Genomic DNA, 18,662 nt, shown 5'->3' with positions numbered 1-18,662 from the left:
AAAGGATGCTGGTGTGAAATCAAACATTTTCATATTCCTCTTAAAGTGATGCTTCCATGTTAGATGGCATGTATCAAATAAGAACAATTTGTTATACATTTGACAGGTATTACTTTAAAGTGATGTTAGATTGAAATTATTAAAACACTTTGCTGTTTAGGAGACAACCTGTAGTGATAATTTTCACAATTTGTACATACGTATAGTCGGTGTTTATTTCTGTATGAGCAAATTTCCTTCCTTCTATATCAAATGTACAATACACTGAAAATCATTCCCCAGTTAACTGATGTAATAGTATCTGTAAGAAACAAAAGATCTTCCTCTCTTTTGGGTAGATTTGTCCTATGTTTGTTGCGCCAATTATTCCAGCTTTGGCACAAACATCCAGAAAGCAGTATTGTCATGCCTCACACATAACCATTATGGATGCAGTACTCATACCTGTTTATTCAGAAGCTCAGAGCAGTGAATAAGTATCAGATACTGCTGGCTGACTTTAATATCCTTCTAGTAGGTCGAATGCACAGCTCTTTCTCAGCCCGTCCTGGTAACGCTTAGTGCTTTCTAAACCCCAAAATGATTTTGCAGCTCTCTAAAGTGGAAAATAATGATGGAAAATTGGATACATTAAAACTGAAACACATTAAAAATGTCTCCTTTAGGCCTCTTGCTGACTAGACAGCGACTTTGCTTCCCTGAACATTTTAGTTCTCTCTATTTTATTAGAGCTGAATGGTAATGTAAGTAAAGCATTTTCACTATAGATTCTTTAGCTGGGTACACAGTGACTAGAGCAATAGCCATTCGTTCTCACATCGCATTGCCTGTCCACACTTGAACGAGTTAATGAACAACGGAATGATCACTGATCCGTCCTTCATTCACTTACTATAGGTTGCTAGCGATGCCGCCAGGTTTGACGTGAAGCACATCAACCCTAGCGACCGACACTAGTGACCGTGGGAGAGTGCATTTGCTGGTACACACTGAGCGATGTAGACGATTTATCGTTACTAAATGGCAAATCGGCCCGACATTGCTCCAGTGTGTACCCAGCTTTATCTTCATTCAATAGTGAACATTTTAATTCATCTACGTAGTATATCTGTCCCTGTGGTAAACTCTGTCCAGACTGACTTGGAACTTTAATTCGATAATTAAACATAGCACACACCTAATTCCTCAGACACAACTTGATAAATTGACCATTTAAGGCACATTATTGTCCTCATTAATCCAGTAATCCTCCACAGTTGTAAGTTATAAATATTTACTAGGTCGTGACACATAATCATGGATGTGGCCTCAGCAGTCTATAACTTGCAATGTCTTTGTTGTTAGCAAATAGATGTGCTCTTTTCTTCCCTGTATTAGCTCCCTTTTCTCATCACTCTTCACTAGGTTTCCATGTAAGCGATATTCTGACTCATGTCTCTGTAACTGTCCCAGCTGCTGCACTCCACCTAAAATTCATCCCAAGGGACTTGGCTATAGTCTCTCCATCACGGGTCATGTAAGTATTGGAATTGCATGCATTCTAATGGGAATGATGCCTGGAGGTGGATGGAATGCTGGCGGGATGCATGTCCACCTAACTTTGCTTGATTTATAAATCTATTGTTTGTATGAATTGCAAGTCTGGTATCACTGGGTTATGAATGACTGCATCAAACAGCTGTATGGTATCCATTTGATAGCGACATGTATGCTGTTCAATCAGTTCATATATGATTCTTTCACTTTCTACATTCACCTTTTAATGAGGTAAAAATGTATGATGTGACAAAAATGAACTGACCTACTGCAAATAATATATCAAATATTTTACATACTGTAGCACTTGTGCATTGCTCCCTCTTTCCTTTTTATGTACACGCTTCTGATAGCTTCAAAATGTTTATCAGTTTTCTTGTAATTGTTCATAATGAGTCCAACTGAAGAAACTGTTAGTTCTCTACTAAGAGGAGAAATAAATACCTGAAGGCGCTGAGTATTTTGTAGCACTGCAGCTGTGCATGGCGGTCTGCTATTCCCAAACAAACGGATATAAAAAGGACAAATACAGTTTACACAGCATTAGTGCAGCCAGAAATAGTAATGTGCTACTTAGTCACAAGAAAACATAGGAAAATTTAATAACATATAAAAATAATCAGATTTATAATCGATCAACAGTATTATAATCCATGACCTACTTAAGCACAGGCAAATGCAATAATATTTATAAACGTAGTAAAAAATTTGAGAGCAGAATCTTTAGGCTTCCCTTCTACGTGGTACAAAATGCTCTACCATATCACATCCAATAGGATTGTCCAAACCAAAATAATGAAGTTAGTCTGAGAGGAAATATACGCTTTTGGAAGTGTAAACATGCAGCGTAAATGGCCTTTTGGGATGTCACCTGCCTAATTTTATTCATAATCACTATTCATATATAAGGTGCCACAAATCTCTTCAGCATTGGACAGTCGGTATAACAAATCATACACAGAAACAGACTTGATTGCACAAATGCTCACATTTTATGTGATAAGCTCATGGATTTCAGTGCCACAAAAGATGCAGCATTATTGACATGCTGCTGGCATTTCGGGGTGATGACGAGCCGCCTTCCAAAAAATGGGGGAGTGTCGGCCCCGTAATCTGGGCATGATGAAGCCAGTGGCTGGGTCCTTGGCCTCCAGAAGCATGATTTCATTGGACATTATGAGTAACTTGAGGGTATCCTGCAGCAGATCACAGAAGCCTGCAGTGGGTGTCTTTTTACTAAAGAAGCCTCTTGCGTAATTTTGCACAGCGACTGCTTACAAAGACACAGCTGCTGTGCCTTTAGTGTCTATCTTTGAATCAGCCCCATAGATGCTAAAACACGTGCGCTGATGAGGATGGCAAAGGCGCATTTAGGAAGATGTCTGTGTTTTACCTTTGAGCACAGAGTATTTCTCATGCTGCAAAAGTGCTGGCTTTCCCTGAGTGTACACAGAGGCCGGAAAGCAAAGTCCTATCATTTTAATGGAATGCATTTTGCACCTTTCAGTTACACACAAAAGGCCAGATGCACAGCTGAAAATACACCAGTTTGCAGAGCATATCTTGCCTACATTTGCACTGCTCAGATATTGGCACACACTAGAGCAGGGGCATTTGCATTTTGATCACATCTACATTTATGACCGAAGAGGAAGAACTGGGTTGTTGTAACAGGGCAGAACTGTAGTCAAACTTCAATAAAGGAGTGATTACAGATATGCGGACCATGCAGAGCTGGCTATAGAAAAAGTACACCTGTTTGGAGGGGCATCTCTTGCACCTACAGTAGCATAGTGTAGGAGTAAGTCCACACTGATGATGTTGACTGGTTTTAACTTGAGCAATCATGCATGCAGATGTGGTTGCATCTTGAGATGTGTACAACTTTGCATTTGTGCAAATATTTTTCTGTGCACTGTTAAGTCTGCGACAGGCCCGCAGTGCATTTCTAGGCATTCGATATAATACAAAACTTCAAACACACAAAAGTGACATGTAAGAAACATAGATTTCCCCTCACCCTCGTGATTCATTTAGGACATATGGGGCCTGACTCAGAGGTGTCGATGTTGGGCGCAAGATGGCGATGTTTTCAGTCTGCGCAATGCATCCCACTGGTTACTGCCGGAAGACACTGCGTGAATTTGTACGGTGAGGTGGAATTACAGTATGCATTTCTGGGTGGTAACAGGGGGTAGCTAGCAAGACGCTGGCGTGTCACGGTCAGTAACTGCAACATTTTCCGCAGTTGCACTGATTCCATGTTTAGACATTCTGCTCCTCCATAGGGCTGGTGCAGAGTTCGATGGTGCGACTGATGTGCGGCAAAGTGTTGCAGCTGGTGGGCATCTGTGTTTGAATTCCATCTGCTGCAACATTAGCATAAAGGCGCAGTTACGGGGAAGCGTGGCGGCTCAATCGCGTCATTGTGGACCCGCCCCCGCTCTACAGAGCCGATAATACAAGCACCGAAAAGGGGGAGCGGGGCTATGATGAGGTGATTCAGTGCAAATCGCATCATCGCCCACCCCGGGATGCCCACTTTTGCACAGCAAGTGGGCAATCACAGGGGGAGTGCAAGTGGCACTGGGGGTGTGTGGGCCAGTTCTGGGAGACTTGCCTAGTCTTACGGGTGGTCGGGAGCACCAACCGATTTTCGGGAGGCTCTCAACCATTTCGGGAGAGTAGGTAAGTATGGGTTACATGTTATGGGGATTATACCACAGACTGAAAACAGGGTGTGTACTTTAAAATGGTCATTTTCCATACAAGAATGATATCACTGTGGCAGGTCCCACTGTCTGATTTTTATGTGCATTGTGTAATCATAATAAGAGAAATCATTAGTCATTTGAGAATTAATCTGCTATAAAAAGGAAAATAAACTGAAGATTATTGCATTATACTCTGATATTACAATAAACAATATATAAAACCGTAAATTATATTGATATTTCTACCAAAACATATATTATTTAAAAATTAGGCTAAGCTGCCTAATTTACGAAAGTACCCAACCAAAATTAAATAACTAAAACCCAACTCTTACCTGTGCTTCCACATTGCTAAATTCTGACGTTTCTGTACATATGTCCCTACACAATTGTGAAGTATTTCTGCTGGTTATGGCTAAATAACTTCACTCAATAAATCAAGTGTTCAGGCCTGGTCATTAGAGAGCTACAATATTTGTAACGTCATTGATTCTGACTGAAAATGCTGTATATCTAAAAAGCCTTTATAGATTTTAAAAATGTACACACTAAAGTATTTGGATAAATCAAATTTGTGGACATCTACTCTTAGGTTTGAAGAGTGAAAAGAGAATTATATAACTACATTATTTTATGTCATTACTTTGTTTTACCTCACACTTTGTACTATAAATAGGAACTAGCATATACAATGCTCATAATACTTTTCAAAATACTCAAATTTAGCAAATGTAACACACAAATTAATTAAAATTTATCACCTATAAAATTATAAAAAAAGGACTGGAGTGATAAATGACAAATCTGACAGTGGAATATTATTATTAATAATAATAATAATAATAATAATAATAATAATAATAATAATAAAGATGTTATAAATGGCGATATAAATTAATTGAATGCAATGGAGGTACCTGTGCGATCCTTCTTATCTGCCAGGAAGGAGCTTGTTAACTGCGGTTTTCTGCTAGATCTTGGGGAAATATTGCAAGTTAGAAAAGTGTGTTCGGCTGCTTACTTGATTGGAAACCATTAACCTGGAGGAACTCATCATGGGAAAGGATGCTTATTCTAGATGTGGAGTCCGTAAGAACCATCCTTACAGCTTTTGTTAATACTGTATACTCTTATGCATCTTATCAATTTCTCCTTTGAAAAAATGCTGCTAAGAGACTAATTATTGTCACTTGCTTAGAGTAGTGCACTTTATAAAACACAAATTCATAAGAGACTCATGTGTATTACTCTCCATTGCATAAAATGAATTCACCAATTTAACATTGTTTTGTGATATATACATATTCCACCTGTCATATGTGTTATTTATTGCTCCATTACATTCTTACTATTTTATATGTGAAATATTTTAATAAATGTATTTCTCACATTAGGTAAATTTGAGCATCTAGTAAGTTATTGTGAGCGCAGGTTTTGTAAATATGGTATAGTTAATTAGAGTAAAAGAAACATTTCCTTTTTTCTTAAAACCTACTACTATTTTGGGCCTTCTAGGTAAAATCTCCTGTGCCAGGATTGTTTTTCTTCTTACTGCCCTAACTCATACTTGCCAACTTTCTAGTCTAGCAATCACCCTGATTGCACCTTACCCCCATTATGAAGCTGTTAAATAAAAAAAAACCAGAGATATATACATTCAAATGGGATCATTAGTATCATTGCCTAGCATTGGTTATAAAGCACAGTGATCCCTATGGCTACATGCATTATCTGAAAAGTATCAGTGTGTTTTCATTAACACGTAGATCTAACTAACTGCTTTGGGGCTCATTTACATTTGGATGTAAGTCATTTTTTGGCACGCCTCTCAGATGTAGTAATACACGCCCACTTTACCGCGCTCTTATAGGTAATGCTTTCACAATGATGATGAATAAATATTCTGTCAATTCAGCTCAGTTAGCCCTATGCACGCAACTGCAAAAATGTCATTGTGTTTCATACTGATTTCTTGCATGATTCCAGCTCACCCATGTAACTAGAGAGTGAAAATGAGAGAAATCAAAGTGTGCACTACTTTCCATAATTATGGGGAATATACTGTATAAGTGCAATAAAGGTCGGCTTTGCTTTCTCTCTTGCATTTACTGTAGACTTGGTTTGTGCATGCATTACGCATCACTACAGTAACTCATCCTCCCACCGGCTCGGGGCCTGATTCAGAAATGGACGCTTTTGCAACAACTGCTGCGTCTTTATACTGTACTTGCCGACATTCAGACCCCTCCGTCCAGGGGAGTGGGAACGTCTGCTTAATACACAGCAGTTGTGCAAAATTACGCTAATGTCGCAGGACATATCTAGTGTAAACTGGTGCCTACTGCTGGCATCGCAGATCCAAGGGTTGCATCCAAAGATGCAGTATCGATCTACATCTCGACCATCGATCGCAGCATCAACCATCTGAGTGAACCTAAGGCTAATCAAAATGGCCACCTCACCTCCGCTGCTGAGGCCACTGTCCTCAGCACTCCCACAGAATGGAGGCAAAATTGACCATGACTCTACCCCGGAACACCTGCAGCTTGTCAATCAGGCTGCAGGATCTAGGGCACTGCGGGTGATCTCGCAGGACGAGATCTGCACATCGGTAATGTACGTGAACTTAGGAGTTCCCTACATCTCTGAATTAGACCCTCAGTATTGTTAACAGCTTCCTACAAACATAAGGCTAAATTTACTAATGCACTGTCTGGATGAATGTATAATCAGAACTACTGGTCTTACTCTTTACACTTCATGGAGTCAAGCTTTCATTAATATTGTTATAATTGGTGCTCATTCACTGCACTGTACTACACATTAAAAATGTCTGATTTTATTTGAACATTAATAGTGGTCCCTGTAAGGAATTTTAGGTATCATTTGCATGAACAAGCACAGAACTTGTGCAGCCTATCAATTATGTGGTTATGTTATAGTTTGTGAAAATGACAATCCAGTTGTTTTGCAGCAGTTTAAGAAAATATTCTTGAGGATGACGAGAAATGTGTTAAGTTAATCACAATTGCTTACTTCGGTGACCTTAGTCCAGCATACAGATTTTCTGTTTTAATCCATTCGTGCTGCGTCTTATTCAGCTGATGTAGAAGAATTTTGCTTGCATGCTAAAAATCACTGTGAGTCTATCCACAGGAGCGTCCTCTCATAAAGCAGGACACATGCAAGTCTTTCCTGTCTTATGTGGAAAATCCGATATGTACAGACCTACTCTGCAGGAATCCTTATTCCTGTGTCCTTGCATCTCTCCTGTCTGCTAGAAGAAAAACAGGCAGGCAGTGCATTTGTATTATATTTCAGATGTTTGGGTTAATCCAATAATGAGAGCCAAGCTGTTTGTTGACTATAAGCTGGTTTAGGCTGGTTATGGCTAAATGGATGAGTACCATGAATATTTTTTATGATATTATCAATTATAGCTCAGGTTTCTCATGATATGGTAAGTTACCATATTTCACATTTGTCAAGGCTTCCCAGACGGGAGGCAATCGGGAAGCCTACTGCCTAAATACCGGCAGCCGGCTTCCCAACTGCCATTTCCCGGCAAGGGTAAAATGCTGGGCGTCTAGATGTAGACGCCCACATTTCCCCGACGCCGGGAGACCGGCGCCCGGCATCCCGATCGTAGGGATGCCGGGCGCCGCGAGCGGACAGCCGTGGGGGGGAGGGTTAGGTTTAGGGCTCCCGGGGGGGACTTAGGGCTAGGTACCCCCCCGGGAGGGTTAGGGTTAGGCTACGGGGAGGGAGGGTTAGGGTTAGGCACCCCTGGGGGGGACTTAGGGTTAGGCACCCCCCGGGGGACTTAGGTTTAGGCAGCGGGGAAGGGGGTGGTTAGGGTTAGGCACTTAGAGGGGGGATTAGGGTTAGGCACTTGGGGGGGAAGTTAGGGTTAGGCACCCCTAAGGAGGGTTAGGGGGTTAGGTTAGGTTAGTAAATACTTACCTATCCACGATCGGGATTTCCAGCACTGTCGGGCTTCCGCTGCGTCGCACTTTGCTCCTGTTGGCCTGCCGCTGAAGGGAATCGAACCGCGGCCGGCGGTATTTCATACCAATTCCTCCCAGACAGTTGTCCACAGCATCTCATAACATGTCTTTCTCCATGAGTTCTGCTAGATATCACCATGCAGAAGTATGAGTTCTGCTAGATATCACCATGCAGAAGTGTGAGTTCTGCTAGATATCACCATGCAGAAGTGTGAGTTCTGCTAGATATCACCATGCAGAAGTGTGAGTTCTGCTAGATATCACCATGCAGAAGTGTGAGTTCTGCTAGATATCACCATGCAGAAGTGTGAGTTCTGCTAGATATCACCATGCAGAAGTGTGAGTTCTGCTAGATATCACCATGCAGAAGTGTGAGTTCTGCTAGATATCACCATGCAGAAGTGTGAGTTCTGCTAGATATCACCATGCAGAAGTGTGAGTTCTGCTAGATATCACCATGCAGAAGTGTGAGTTCATAGGGGTTTAAAATAGACATAAAATGTGATATCAGCACATTTACATCCAGCATGTGGCTCCCTGTCACTAAGCTAAACTTTAGCAGCTCACTATAACTGGCCGACTAGTTCAGCATCTGGAGCACTTTCCCCTTGAATCTCAGAACCTTTATTCATCACACAGACACACATCAATCAGACCCATGTGATGCAGCTGTGTTTTAATGGTATCCAGAAGGTTTATTTCAGTGAATGAGTTGTCTTCTTTATAGCAGTACATGGCAAAGAACTCTCTTTGCCAAACACCCTTACCTTTAGCTTCGCCAAGCTTGGAGATCTGCGCTGCTTGCCAGGGAGTTCCGGAGGCATACTGTCCTGAATGCTTGTGGTGAGTCTGGGTCATGTCTGGCAGTGCTGCAGCGTGACATGCGGGCTGCCATCTTTTATTTCATCATGTGACACATTCCAGCCAATCCAGGCAGAGCATTCCGGGAGTCCTAGCAACCAATCCTGCACTTCTTCCGGGTATTTAAGGGCCGCTACAGTAGTTCTCTGTGCTCCTTGCTGTGTTTCCAGTCCAGTTTGCCGTTACGACTCTGCTTTCTTCAGGTTCCAGTTATCATCGTTAAACCTCTGAGTGCAGCAGCGCTTCTCCTGGCTTACGCTCCCAGTTGGGATCCCTGCTAAGGTCCACAACATCAGCGTCCCCTCTGGCTATCCAGTTACCTATAGTTGGTACCCACATGTCTTCCTGGGTACACGGCCGTCTGAGTCACTCTCTATCTAACGGGCTACTCATGAGCAGTACTCCTCTCAAGCCAGCGTCCTTCCAATTCCACAAGTCTGTTCATAAATCCGCTCCTGATTCCACTCCAGGTCCAAATCCGCAACCATCCGTGACACCTCTCGCTTAGCTTCGCCATCTTTAGTGATTCAGCTGCCCTATAAAGCGCAAACGTAACGACATTATTTTGCGAAGCCCCAGATTTGATTTTCCCGTCACCGCCTTCTGTAATTTTTTGAAGGTGGGGGTTGAGGTCGGAAGGGCCTATGGAACCCAATCACTTCACAAGGGCCTGGCACATGTGCACACCATTTGCCCTTCTGGGTAGGCACCTGGTTAAACTCCTAGTCACCTGGATTATAGGAGCGGTATACAATCGGGGAACCGGCTTCCCGACTGTCATATCCCGGCGAGGGTGAAATGCTGGGCGTCTAGATGTAGACGCCTGACATCTCCCCGATGCCGGGAGAACGGACAGCCGCGGGGAGGGGGGAGGTTAGGTTTAGTGCACTCGGGGGGGACTTAGGGTTAGGCACCCCCCCAGGAGGGTTAGGGTTAGGCTAGGGGGAGGGAGGGTTAGGGTTAGGCACCCCCGGGGGGGATTTAGGATTAGGCACCCCCCTGGGGGACTTAGGTTTAGGCAGCAGGGAAGAGGGGGTTAGGGTTAGGCACTTAGAGGGGGGATTAGGGATAGGCACTTGGGGGGGAGGTTAGGGTTAGGCACCCCTAAGGAGGGTTGGGGTTAGGGGGTTAGGTTAGTTTATACTTACCTTAGGGCCGATCTGGATTTCCAGCGCTGTCAGGCTTCCGCTGCCGGGCTCTGCTCATCTGTCGGCCAGGCGCTGCCGGGAATCGAACCGCCGGCTATGCGCCCAGCGGTATTTCATACCGATTCCATAGGAGCATATGGAGGCTCGGGCGTCAGAATTCCTCTTTTGCTGTCCCTGTTGCTTTTTATTCGAATCTGAGACTAGGAAGGGGTACACAGGAGAATTCTGTAATTAGGTCTAGATATGGTCTGTTGCAAGACATTGCAAGTTGGCAGTATCTCCTAATGGCCATGCGGATGCCTGGGCAGTAAAACCTCTGGAGTAGCCAATTGAGAGTTTTCTCCTCTTCCAAATGCCCTGCCTTGGAGTGTAGATGGGTCGCTGCCAATATCAAGGGAACATGAACCCATGGCACTAAGAGCTGTTTAACTTGTTTCCCTTGAACCTCCGCTTCCCTACATAGCAAGTTCCCCTTCTACTCTAAAGTATGGCTTTCTTTCAGTCAGTAACTCAGACTTCCACACTTCATTTATCTACAGTACACAACATTTTTATAGGCATTCGCCAATGGACAATCCTTTAATTGGTCTCTAGTAAAGTCTTGGAGTTTTACAGTCCTGGACACAGGAGACGAGTCTTCAGGGCCGTAGCTAGGGTAGTGTGGCCGGTGCCATGGCACAGGGCACCGCAGGTCAGGGGGCGCTGTTTGGGCCTGTCAATTTTCTATTTATTATCATTCTCACTTGTAGCTTCCTCTTATTTCATCCCCAGCATCTCCTGATCTCCCCTATCTCTTCCCTGACCCTTCCCCATAAGGCCATTCCCCTTTTTTTGGGTGCATAATGTCCCTTTGAAAATGGGGGGCGCCAATGCTCTTTCTGGCACAGTGCACCAAAAAGTCTAGTTACTGCTCTGCCAGTCTTATCCACCAACTGACCAGGTTTCTACTACCTCCCATCCTTTTCTGAGCAGGCCTTCTTCACGCTATCTGGTAGGTGACGCTGGTCTGATTGCAGCCAATGCCTGGCACTCAGGCTCCAGATCTTGCTGCTTTCCAATTTCTTCCTCCGGTACCGGAATTTGAGCAACAGGATCATACAAGGTCGGACGTCTGGCCGGTAATTCAGTTGCCGGTATGTCCGGACCGATCTGGTCAAGTGTAATCTCCTGGAACAGGGGAAAGTCTTGTCCCAAAATAAGGTGATATGGCAACCTCGGTGCTATTGCCACTATCACTTGCACCGTTTGTCCCATCACGGTCATGTGAAGACCCTTAATGGCATCAGTCCTTTTGGAACCAGACTGCTGGACACCAGGGTGACATTACTGCTCGAATCCACCAAAGCCAACACTGCCTGTTACTCTATCAGGACTGGCACTCGGAACAGCAGTGGGCTATCCAGGGATGAGGACATGGTCACACAGACAGGGCATGTGGGGCTCCATCGCCCCACCGAAACAATCCATCAGTTCCTGCCAATTTGGACAATGAAAGTGCCCTGGTTCTCCACACTTAAAACACCCTTCTGGGGTGACCCTCCGCTCTGTGCCCCCATCTTGTGCTGATTCTTTTCGGAATATTAGCCTAACAACCTTCTCTGCTATCTGGGCCATATTTACCAGGACGTAATATCGGTCAATGGCTACCGCAAGCTCCTCAAACGACTGCGGATTGCTCTGCAGAACCCATCTTTGCAGCTCCTGCTTTGTGTTTCGCAAACAATGGTCAATTGCCTTGATTTCCAGGATCCTGTATGGCAGGTTTCGTTTGGGCTCTAACCAACTCTGGGTTAACTTAATCAGATATGCACGCGTTGCGGACCCCAGCCTATATCGCCAGTCATAGAAACTCTGTGCTTTCCCAGGTCACCCCTACCCGTGCCTGAATTGTGGCTTTCAACTGCTGATAACTCGCAGCCTGGGCTTCGTGCATATCCACATAGGCCCGCTGGGCTTCGCCCATCAAATAAGGAGCCAATTGTGCCACCCAATCCTTTATCGGCCATTTAAGCTGAATTGCCATCCTCTTAAATGACAACAGAAATGCCTCAACATCATCTGATGGGTCGCAGCTGACTGAGCTCTGACCACAGCAGTTTGTTGACCTCCATATTGTTGTCTGAGCTGAATGATTAGTGAAATTGAGCATCTCTTATCATACACCAACTGGCCTGTGTTTTGGCGCCAATATAAATTAGCTGCCAGCGGCCACTGCGTTTTATCTTCCAAGAGGCACAACACACCAAAAAAAAAAACACAGAAACTTCCCCTTTAAGTGAATTGTGTATTCGCAATGCACACAGAAACAAACTTCCCTAGTTTACTTGTACCACATTGTGTTTTCAATACAGTCAAAATATTTATCCATGTGGCACTACAATAACCAGCAATAATCAAAGCACTGTCTCTTTAACTGGGCTCATACAGACTAACACAGACACCTTTTTCTTAGCAGCATGTGCTTAGTCAGGGCCGATACTAGGAGTTTTGTCACCTGGGGCAAGACAGTAATTTGGTGCCCCCCCCTGGTAAATCCCCCATAGTAATGCCCCCTGCAGCAGTGCCCCTATAGTAATGCCCTAGTCAGCACTGCACGTATAGTAATGCCCCTTTGAGGTAATGCCCCTGTAGTAGTGCCTATATAGTAATGCCCCTATAGTAGTGCCCATATAGTAATGCCCCTGTAGTAGTGCCCAAATGGTAATGCCCCCATAGTAATGCCCCTGTAGTAGTGCCCATATAGTAATGCCTGCGGCGCTGCAGGGAAGGAGCCGGGCGCCCACTGGTAATAAAATCTTAGTGGGCGTCCGGCTTGGAGCCCCCTGCTGTGCCGGGCTGGAGGACACTGGCGGGGATGTAGTTTGGATGCCTGGCCGCTGGCTTCCAGACGTTCTAATCCCGGCGTGGTACTATGACACGTGTCTAAATCTAGACGCCTGTCATTAACCAGATGTCGGAAAACCGACGCCGGGCGCGGACAGCCGCGCGGGGAAGGGGGGGGTTAGGTTTAGGGCTCCCGGGGGGTGCCTAACCCTAAGTCCCCCCCCTCGAGCCCTAAACCTAACCCTCCCCCCCGTAGGTTAGGGTTAGGCTAGGGGAAGGGGGGTTAGGGTTAGGCACCCCAGGGGGAGGTTAGGGTTAGGTACCCCCCGGAGGACTTAGGTTTAGGTGGCGGGGGATGAGGGTTAGGTTTAGGCACTTAGAGGGGGGATTAGGGTTAGGCACTTGGGGGGGAGGTTAGGGAGGTTAGGGTTAGGCACCCCTAAGGGAGGGTTAGGGTTATGGGGTGGAATTAAGTTAGCGATACTTACCTTAAGGACGATTGGGATTTTCACTCTTGCCGGGCTGCTGCTGTCGGGATTTGAACCACCATAATACCTACTATACCCCACTGGCGGTGGTTGCAGCGGCGCAACCGGTGCACGTGCACCTTCAGCCCCCCCCCCCCCCCCCCTAGTTGCGGCCCTGGCTTAGTTATATGTACCACATCCAAAATTAGCAAGGCCAAGAAAAAAAAGAGCAAATACATTTGGTGCTTTTCAGCCAGATAAAGACCTTTTCAGGAACAGTTGAGTTTGCTTGGAAATAATCACACTGTGTACACACTTGTTCCTCTTCACAAATAGCACAGCATAAATGTTATACATTTGCACCCAGCACAACTTTTCAACATATGCAAATAAACCGGTTTTTACAGGCCAGTTAACCTCACTCACCAACCGAAAAAGACAGCCATGAACTGACACCACTTTGTAAGATTGTTCTTACAAAAAACACACTTGATAGCAGGTGTACTTGTCAGATGGCTTTTTACTGGTGCAAAATTTTATATCAGCACATTTACATCGAGCATGTGACTCCCTGACACTAATCTAAACATTAGCAGCTCACCTGACCTACTAGTTCGGCATCAGGAGCACTTTCCAGTTGAATCTCAGACTTTTATTAATCACACAGACACACACCAATCAGACCCATGTGATGCAGATGTGTTTTAAAGGTATCCAGTAGGTTTGTGTATATATATATATAGTGTCTACATACCATATGCAGACACTCGTATATACTCATATATACTGTATGTGTGTGTGTGTTCAAAGGTGCCACACTGGCCAGTGTTTCATGCTGATTTTGGTCCCATTCCCATCTCCAAGAGTCTGTTGATAATGGTTCCACGTAAAGGACTGTTGTACCCCTTTTACACCCGCATTTGAACGCGCATCAACTCGAGAATTTTGTCTGTGTAAATAGATACATTCAGGTCCAGGGACCCGGGGATCCAATTTGGGTAGTTTTCAAGGTCGGCCTGGGTCGTTCCCATGTTACCTTGCAGTGTAAATGGCACGATCCGGGTCACGATGACCCGGATCGTGCTGCATGCTGCCTGATTGGCCGTCTCCAGTGGTGCTTGGAGATGACATAATCTCCAAGCATCCACTGCAACCAGGGCCGGCCCGACCAGCGCTTCCCACCCGCCCTCCCTGCCTCGGGAGCGCAACAGAGAGTGAGGTAAGAGGGTGGGGGAGGGAGGGGAAGAAGCACTGCTACCTGTGCCGGAAGAGTCGGGTCACTGCAGACCCTGCTCCGGTGTGAACGGCTATGCCCGGGTCGGCACCGCGGTGTAAAAGGGGCCTGTCCTGGGTCGGAAATGTGTTCCAAATTCCAGGTCAGACCTGGGACTTTGGTATAAAAGAGGTATTACTGTACACAAATGGAGCTACAAGCTAATCTTTGACTACTGTGTGTCCATTTGTTCTATATTGAACCTGCACCGTATTTGATACAATGCAGGTGACTAGACTTGTGGCCTGGACTGTGAGACATTATTTATATTTTTGCAGACTTTGCTAAAAATGAAGTAGACTATTTCAAAATAATCAAACACATAAACTATATAATTAGTGCTAAAATTAGCCTTTTCTTCCTCCATCTAAATTCTGTGCTGTGAGTGATCTAAGGCCCTGATTCAGAGCCGCTCGTAAGCGGCCGCTCGTTCGTTCTGACCGATGTTCGCACATCTGCACATGCGTACGGATTTTAATACGCATGTGCGAACCAGTCAGTGCGGCCGAAAATCGTTTGTTCGCTATATAGCGAATGCCTGCTATTTTGAGTGACAGAAGGAGGCGTATGTGGGTGGTAACAGGGGAAGGTGCTTGAAAACGGGGGTATGGAATTCGAACGCAGGCGTGCTTAAAGGTCAAAACGGGCGTTTTAAGGGAGTGCATAATTAATACAGCAGCGTCATTGACCACGTCACTGGGTTTTTTTTTACTCAGAACTGCTCGCAAAATTGCGGTTGAAAAAACCAGCCACAAGAATAGCGAGCAGTTCATACGCTGTTTGATGTACTCGATTAATCTAATAAATAGCGGACATGACGTATGGTGCGAGCGGCAAGGGGGCGTATTTTTCAAAATTACCACCGCAAGTTTTGCTCGCTCGTTCAGACTTAGAGGCGTGAACAGACCACAATTAGCAAACGGTTCATTTGAATAGCCACCCCTTGTTTTAGAACGAACGACCGCAAATAGCGAGTGGCTCTGAATCAGGCCCTAAATCCTTAATGCATAAGCTTGTTTATTTTTAATAGGGAAATGAGGGGCACCCTTTTTGTTACCGTTAAATAAAATTGTTGCTGCCTCTTGATTTTCTTTGTAATTGCCAAGTGGTAATGCATTATTAAATTTGTATTTTTATTATTCAAAAAATAATAATTCACTTGAGATCACAAACTTGTGAAAAATGTTTCATTCAGTAGCGTCCCCCCTGTGGTGACACCCGATGCGGGGAGGGTTGTAATACGCTGGCAAAAAGGACAGGGGGCATGGCCTCATGGACAGGCGGCATGGGCTTGTGAGCCGAACCCTCGTTTTAGTCACTCCGGGGATCCCAGAGGTGCGTGCTGCACCCGGGGACCACTCTGTGTACAGTGCCGGCTCCCTCACTGTGTCAGGATCCGAGTGCAGCATCTGCAGAGCCGTAACTAGACTTTTTGGTGCCCTGTGCCAGAAAGAGCATTGGCGCCCCCCTATTTTTCAAATGGTGATAAAACGCACCCGAAAACTGGCCTCATGGGGAAGGGCCAGGGAAAAGATGGGGAGGCAAGGAGATGCTGGGGATAAAATAAGAGGAAGCTACAAGTGAGAATGATTATAAACAGCACCCTCTGCCCTGCGGTGCCCATGGCACAGGTCACACTACCCTAGTTACGGCCCTGAGCACCCGGCTCCTTTCACTGAGGAAGAGTCGGCACCCCTCGGCGGGTGACACCCGGGTGCGGCCCGCGCCCCCCTTATGACGCCCCTGGTTTCATTTATGTTTGCTTATACAGTAGATATGGTTTAAGAAGAACAATCTAATAAAACAAACCAAGCAGCCCTTATCTTGTTATTTATAGTGTTATGTGATCAGAGTTTGGTAACAGGTATGATGAAGATTGGGGTTGTGGTGCGAGTCCTACATTTTTTTTTAATTTCTCTATTTTAAAGGGATTTTTTATCTGACAAATCATTTAAACCTCTTCAAAGGTGGAACAAAAATTGCAGATGGTTATATAAGTTATTGTTTAGTGTAATCGCCATTGATCACTCACTTTATTTCCTGCAGCATGGATGCTAAATGATTAATTTTTTGACAAATGTGCTCTATTTTATGAAAACAAAACTAATTTGGACATTAATCATGGAGGCATTATATGACATAAGAGTTTGTTGTGACTCCAGTCTTCTTCACTTTTCAGAATAAGGGTGAGCTAAACCACCAGCCAGGGGCCACATGTGAATCGCTGTTCAGCGAGATGGAATCTCATGCTGTTGAAGCCTTGGATCTCCCTGGTTGTTTTCGAATGCGCAGTCACAGCTACCTCCGTGCCATCCAAGCTGGCTGCTCCCAGGATGACGATTGCATCTCTGTCTTTTCCATGTCCGGCCCATCAGGACCAACCCTTGCCAGCAGCATCCTCAAGCCCAACGCTTGTAAGTGTCCGCTCCATACATCAGCTAGCATAATGTGCTTATGAGCTTGTAATGTAATCTTCTTATGGACAACACTTTAAGACTTGGTCATATGTCCTCATTGCATTCACCATAAGTTGTTCTCATGTTTAATATCCTTTTCTCTTTCCTAGTCTATTTCTTCTATGTTCAATCCTGACTCTTTTCATTTCTTTCTTTTTCATTATTTTTACCTAATCTTTTCCGAACTATGGGCCTGATTTAGCAGCGGATGCTAATGCGATCTCAGCTGCGATTTTGCACACAACGCAGCTGCGAAAATATGCTAAAAGCACAGCCAGCATAAAGACGCCCACTGCTGCCTCCTCATATCCATCCAACCTCGCTCTTCTGTGTAAACATCAGTACCATCGACACACATCGGCCAGTCACGCAGCATTTACAACAGGTCTGACCAGCCGCAGACACTGCAAGTCTCTTTGCACGCATAGAGCTCTCATGCTGCGTATACAATCGCAGTGGCTAATTTATGCATGCCCATGAAACAGCGTTCAAACGGACAGGCACGCCTGCCTTTTCAGACCACTCCCCCATCACCACCCCCAAACACTCACAGCCTGTCACTCACTCTGCGATGGATCCTCTGTGTGTACGTAATCGCAGTGCGATCACAGCGCATGCGCAGTGCGGCTTGTACACTTGCGCAATGGCTAACAATTGCTCTATCTGCGTACGTAGTTGCATTTGCAATCGCTGCTGAATTAGACCCTATGAGCACTGATCTAAGAGAATAAAAAATAAATGAAGCTACATAGAGCCATAAGTACAATTCACAGCCACATTTCTTTTTATATAAAATAACAGGATGGGGGTGATGTATCAAACCTTGGAGAGAGAGAAAGTGGAAAGAGATAAAGTGCCAATCATTCAGCTTCTAACTGTCATTTTACAGGCTGTGTTTGAAAAATGAAAGTTGATTGGTTGGCACTTTGGGTCTGATTCAGACCCGCTCGTGAGCGCATAGCCACGGAGCAAATGAGAACTTCACTCGCTCGGGACTCGCAGCAAAACGGGGCAGCTGTCGATGTTGATCGACAGCTCGCCATGTTTTGTAGGTGGGTCGAGGGAGGTGGCTGCACAAGCGGAGGCGTTCCCGAAGGAACACCTGCCGTTTGTGGGCCGCCCTACTGACATCACACGTGATGTCAATAGTGAGCTTCCTGCTCTATTAGAGCAGGAAGTTCACTGGGGCTTGTGCTGGATGAGACCCTACCACAAGGGTCTCGTCGCAAGCCCGATGGTCGCGATAATCGCGACCATCGCCAGGCCACCTGCTAAAGCTGTGGGTGGTCACCCACAGCTTAGCGAGCGGCTTGGAGGGCGGGAAAAAAAATAAATGGCCCGCCCTGATTCAGAGTGAGCGCTTGCAAATAGCGAGCG

General features: G+C 45.2%; 1 protein-coding gene across 2 annotated transcripts in view; it reads left to right on the top strand.

Annotated features, from left to right (window-relative positions):
- The window catches only part of DLGAP3 (DLG associated protein 3), a 500,666-nt gene that overhangs the window by 386,290 nt on the left and 95,714 nt on the right, over window positions 1-18,662 (top strand). For both annotated transcript variants that reach the window (XM_088451181.1, XM_088451182.1), the window contains exons 5-6: window positions 1,405-1,516; window positions 17,009-17,243. In XM_088451181.1, coding sequence (XP_088307307.1) covers window positions 1,405-1,516; window positions 17,009-17,243 — 347 coding nt within the window. The remainder of the gene's footprint in view (window positions 1-1,404; window positions 1,517-17,008; window positions 17,244-18,662) is intronic.

Source organism: Taudactylus pleione, unplaced genomic scaffold (genome assembly GCF_031769625.1).
Source record: "Taudactylus pleione unplaced genomic scaffold, aTauple2 ptg000539l, whole genome shotgun sequence".
Lineage (NCBI taxonomy): Eukaryota > Metazoa > Chordata > Amphibia > Anura > Myobatrachidae > Taudactylus > Taudactylus pleione.
The sequence above is the reverse complement of the archived record's forward strand: the minus strand, read 5'-3'. Positions and strand labels throughout refer to the sequence as shown.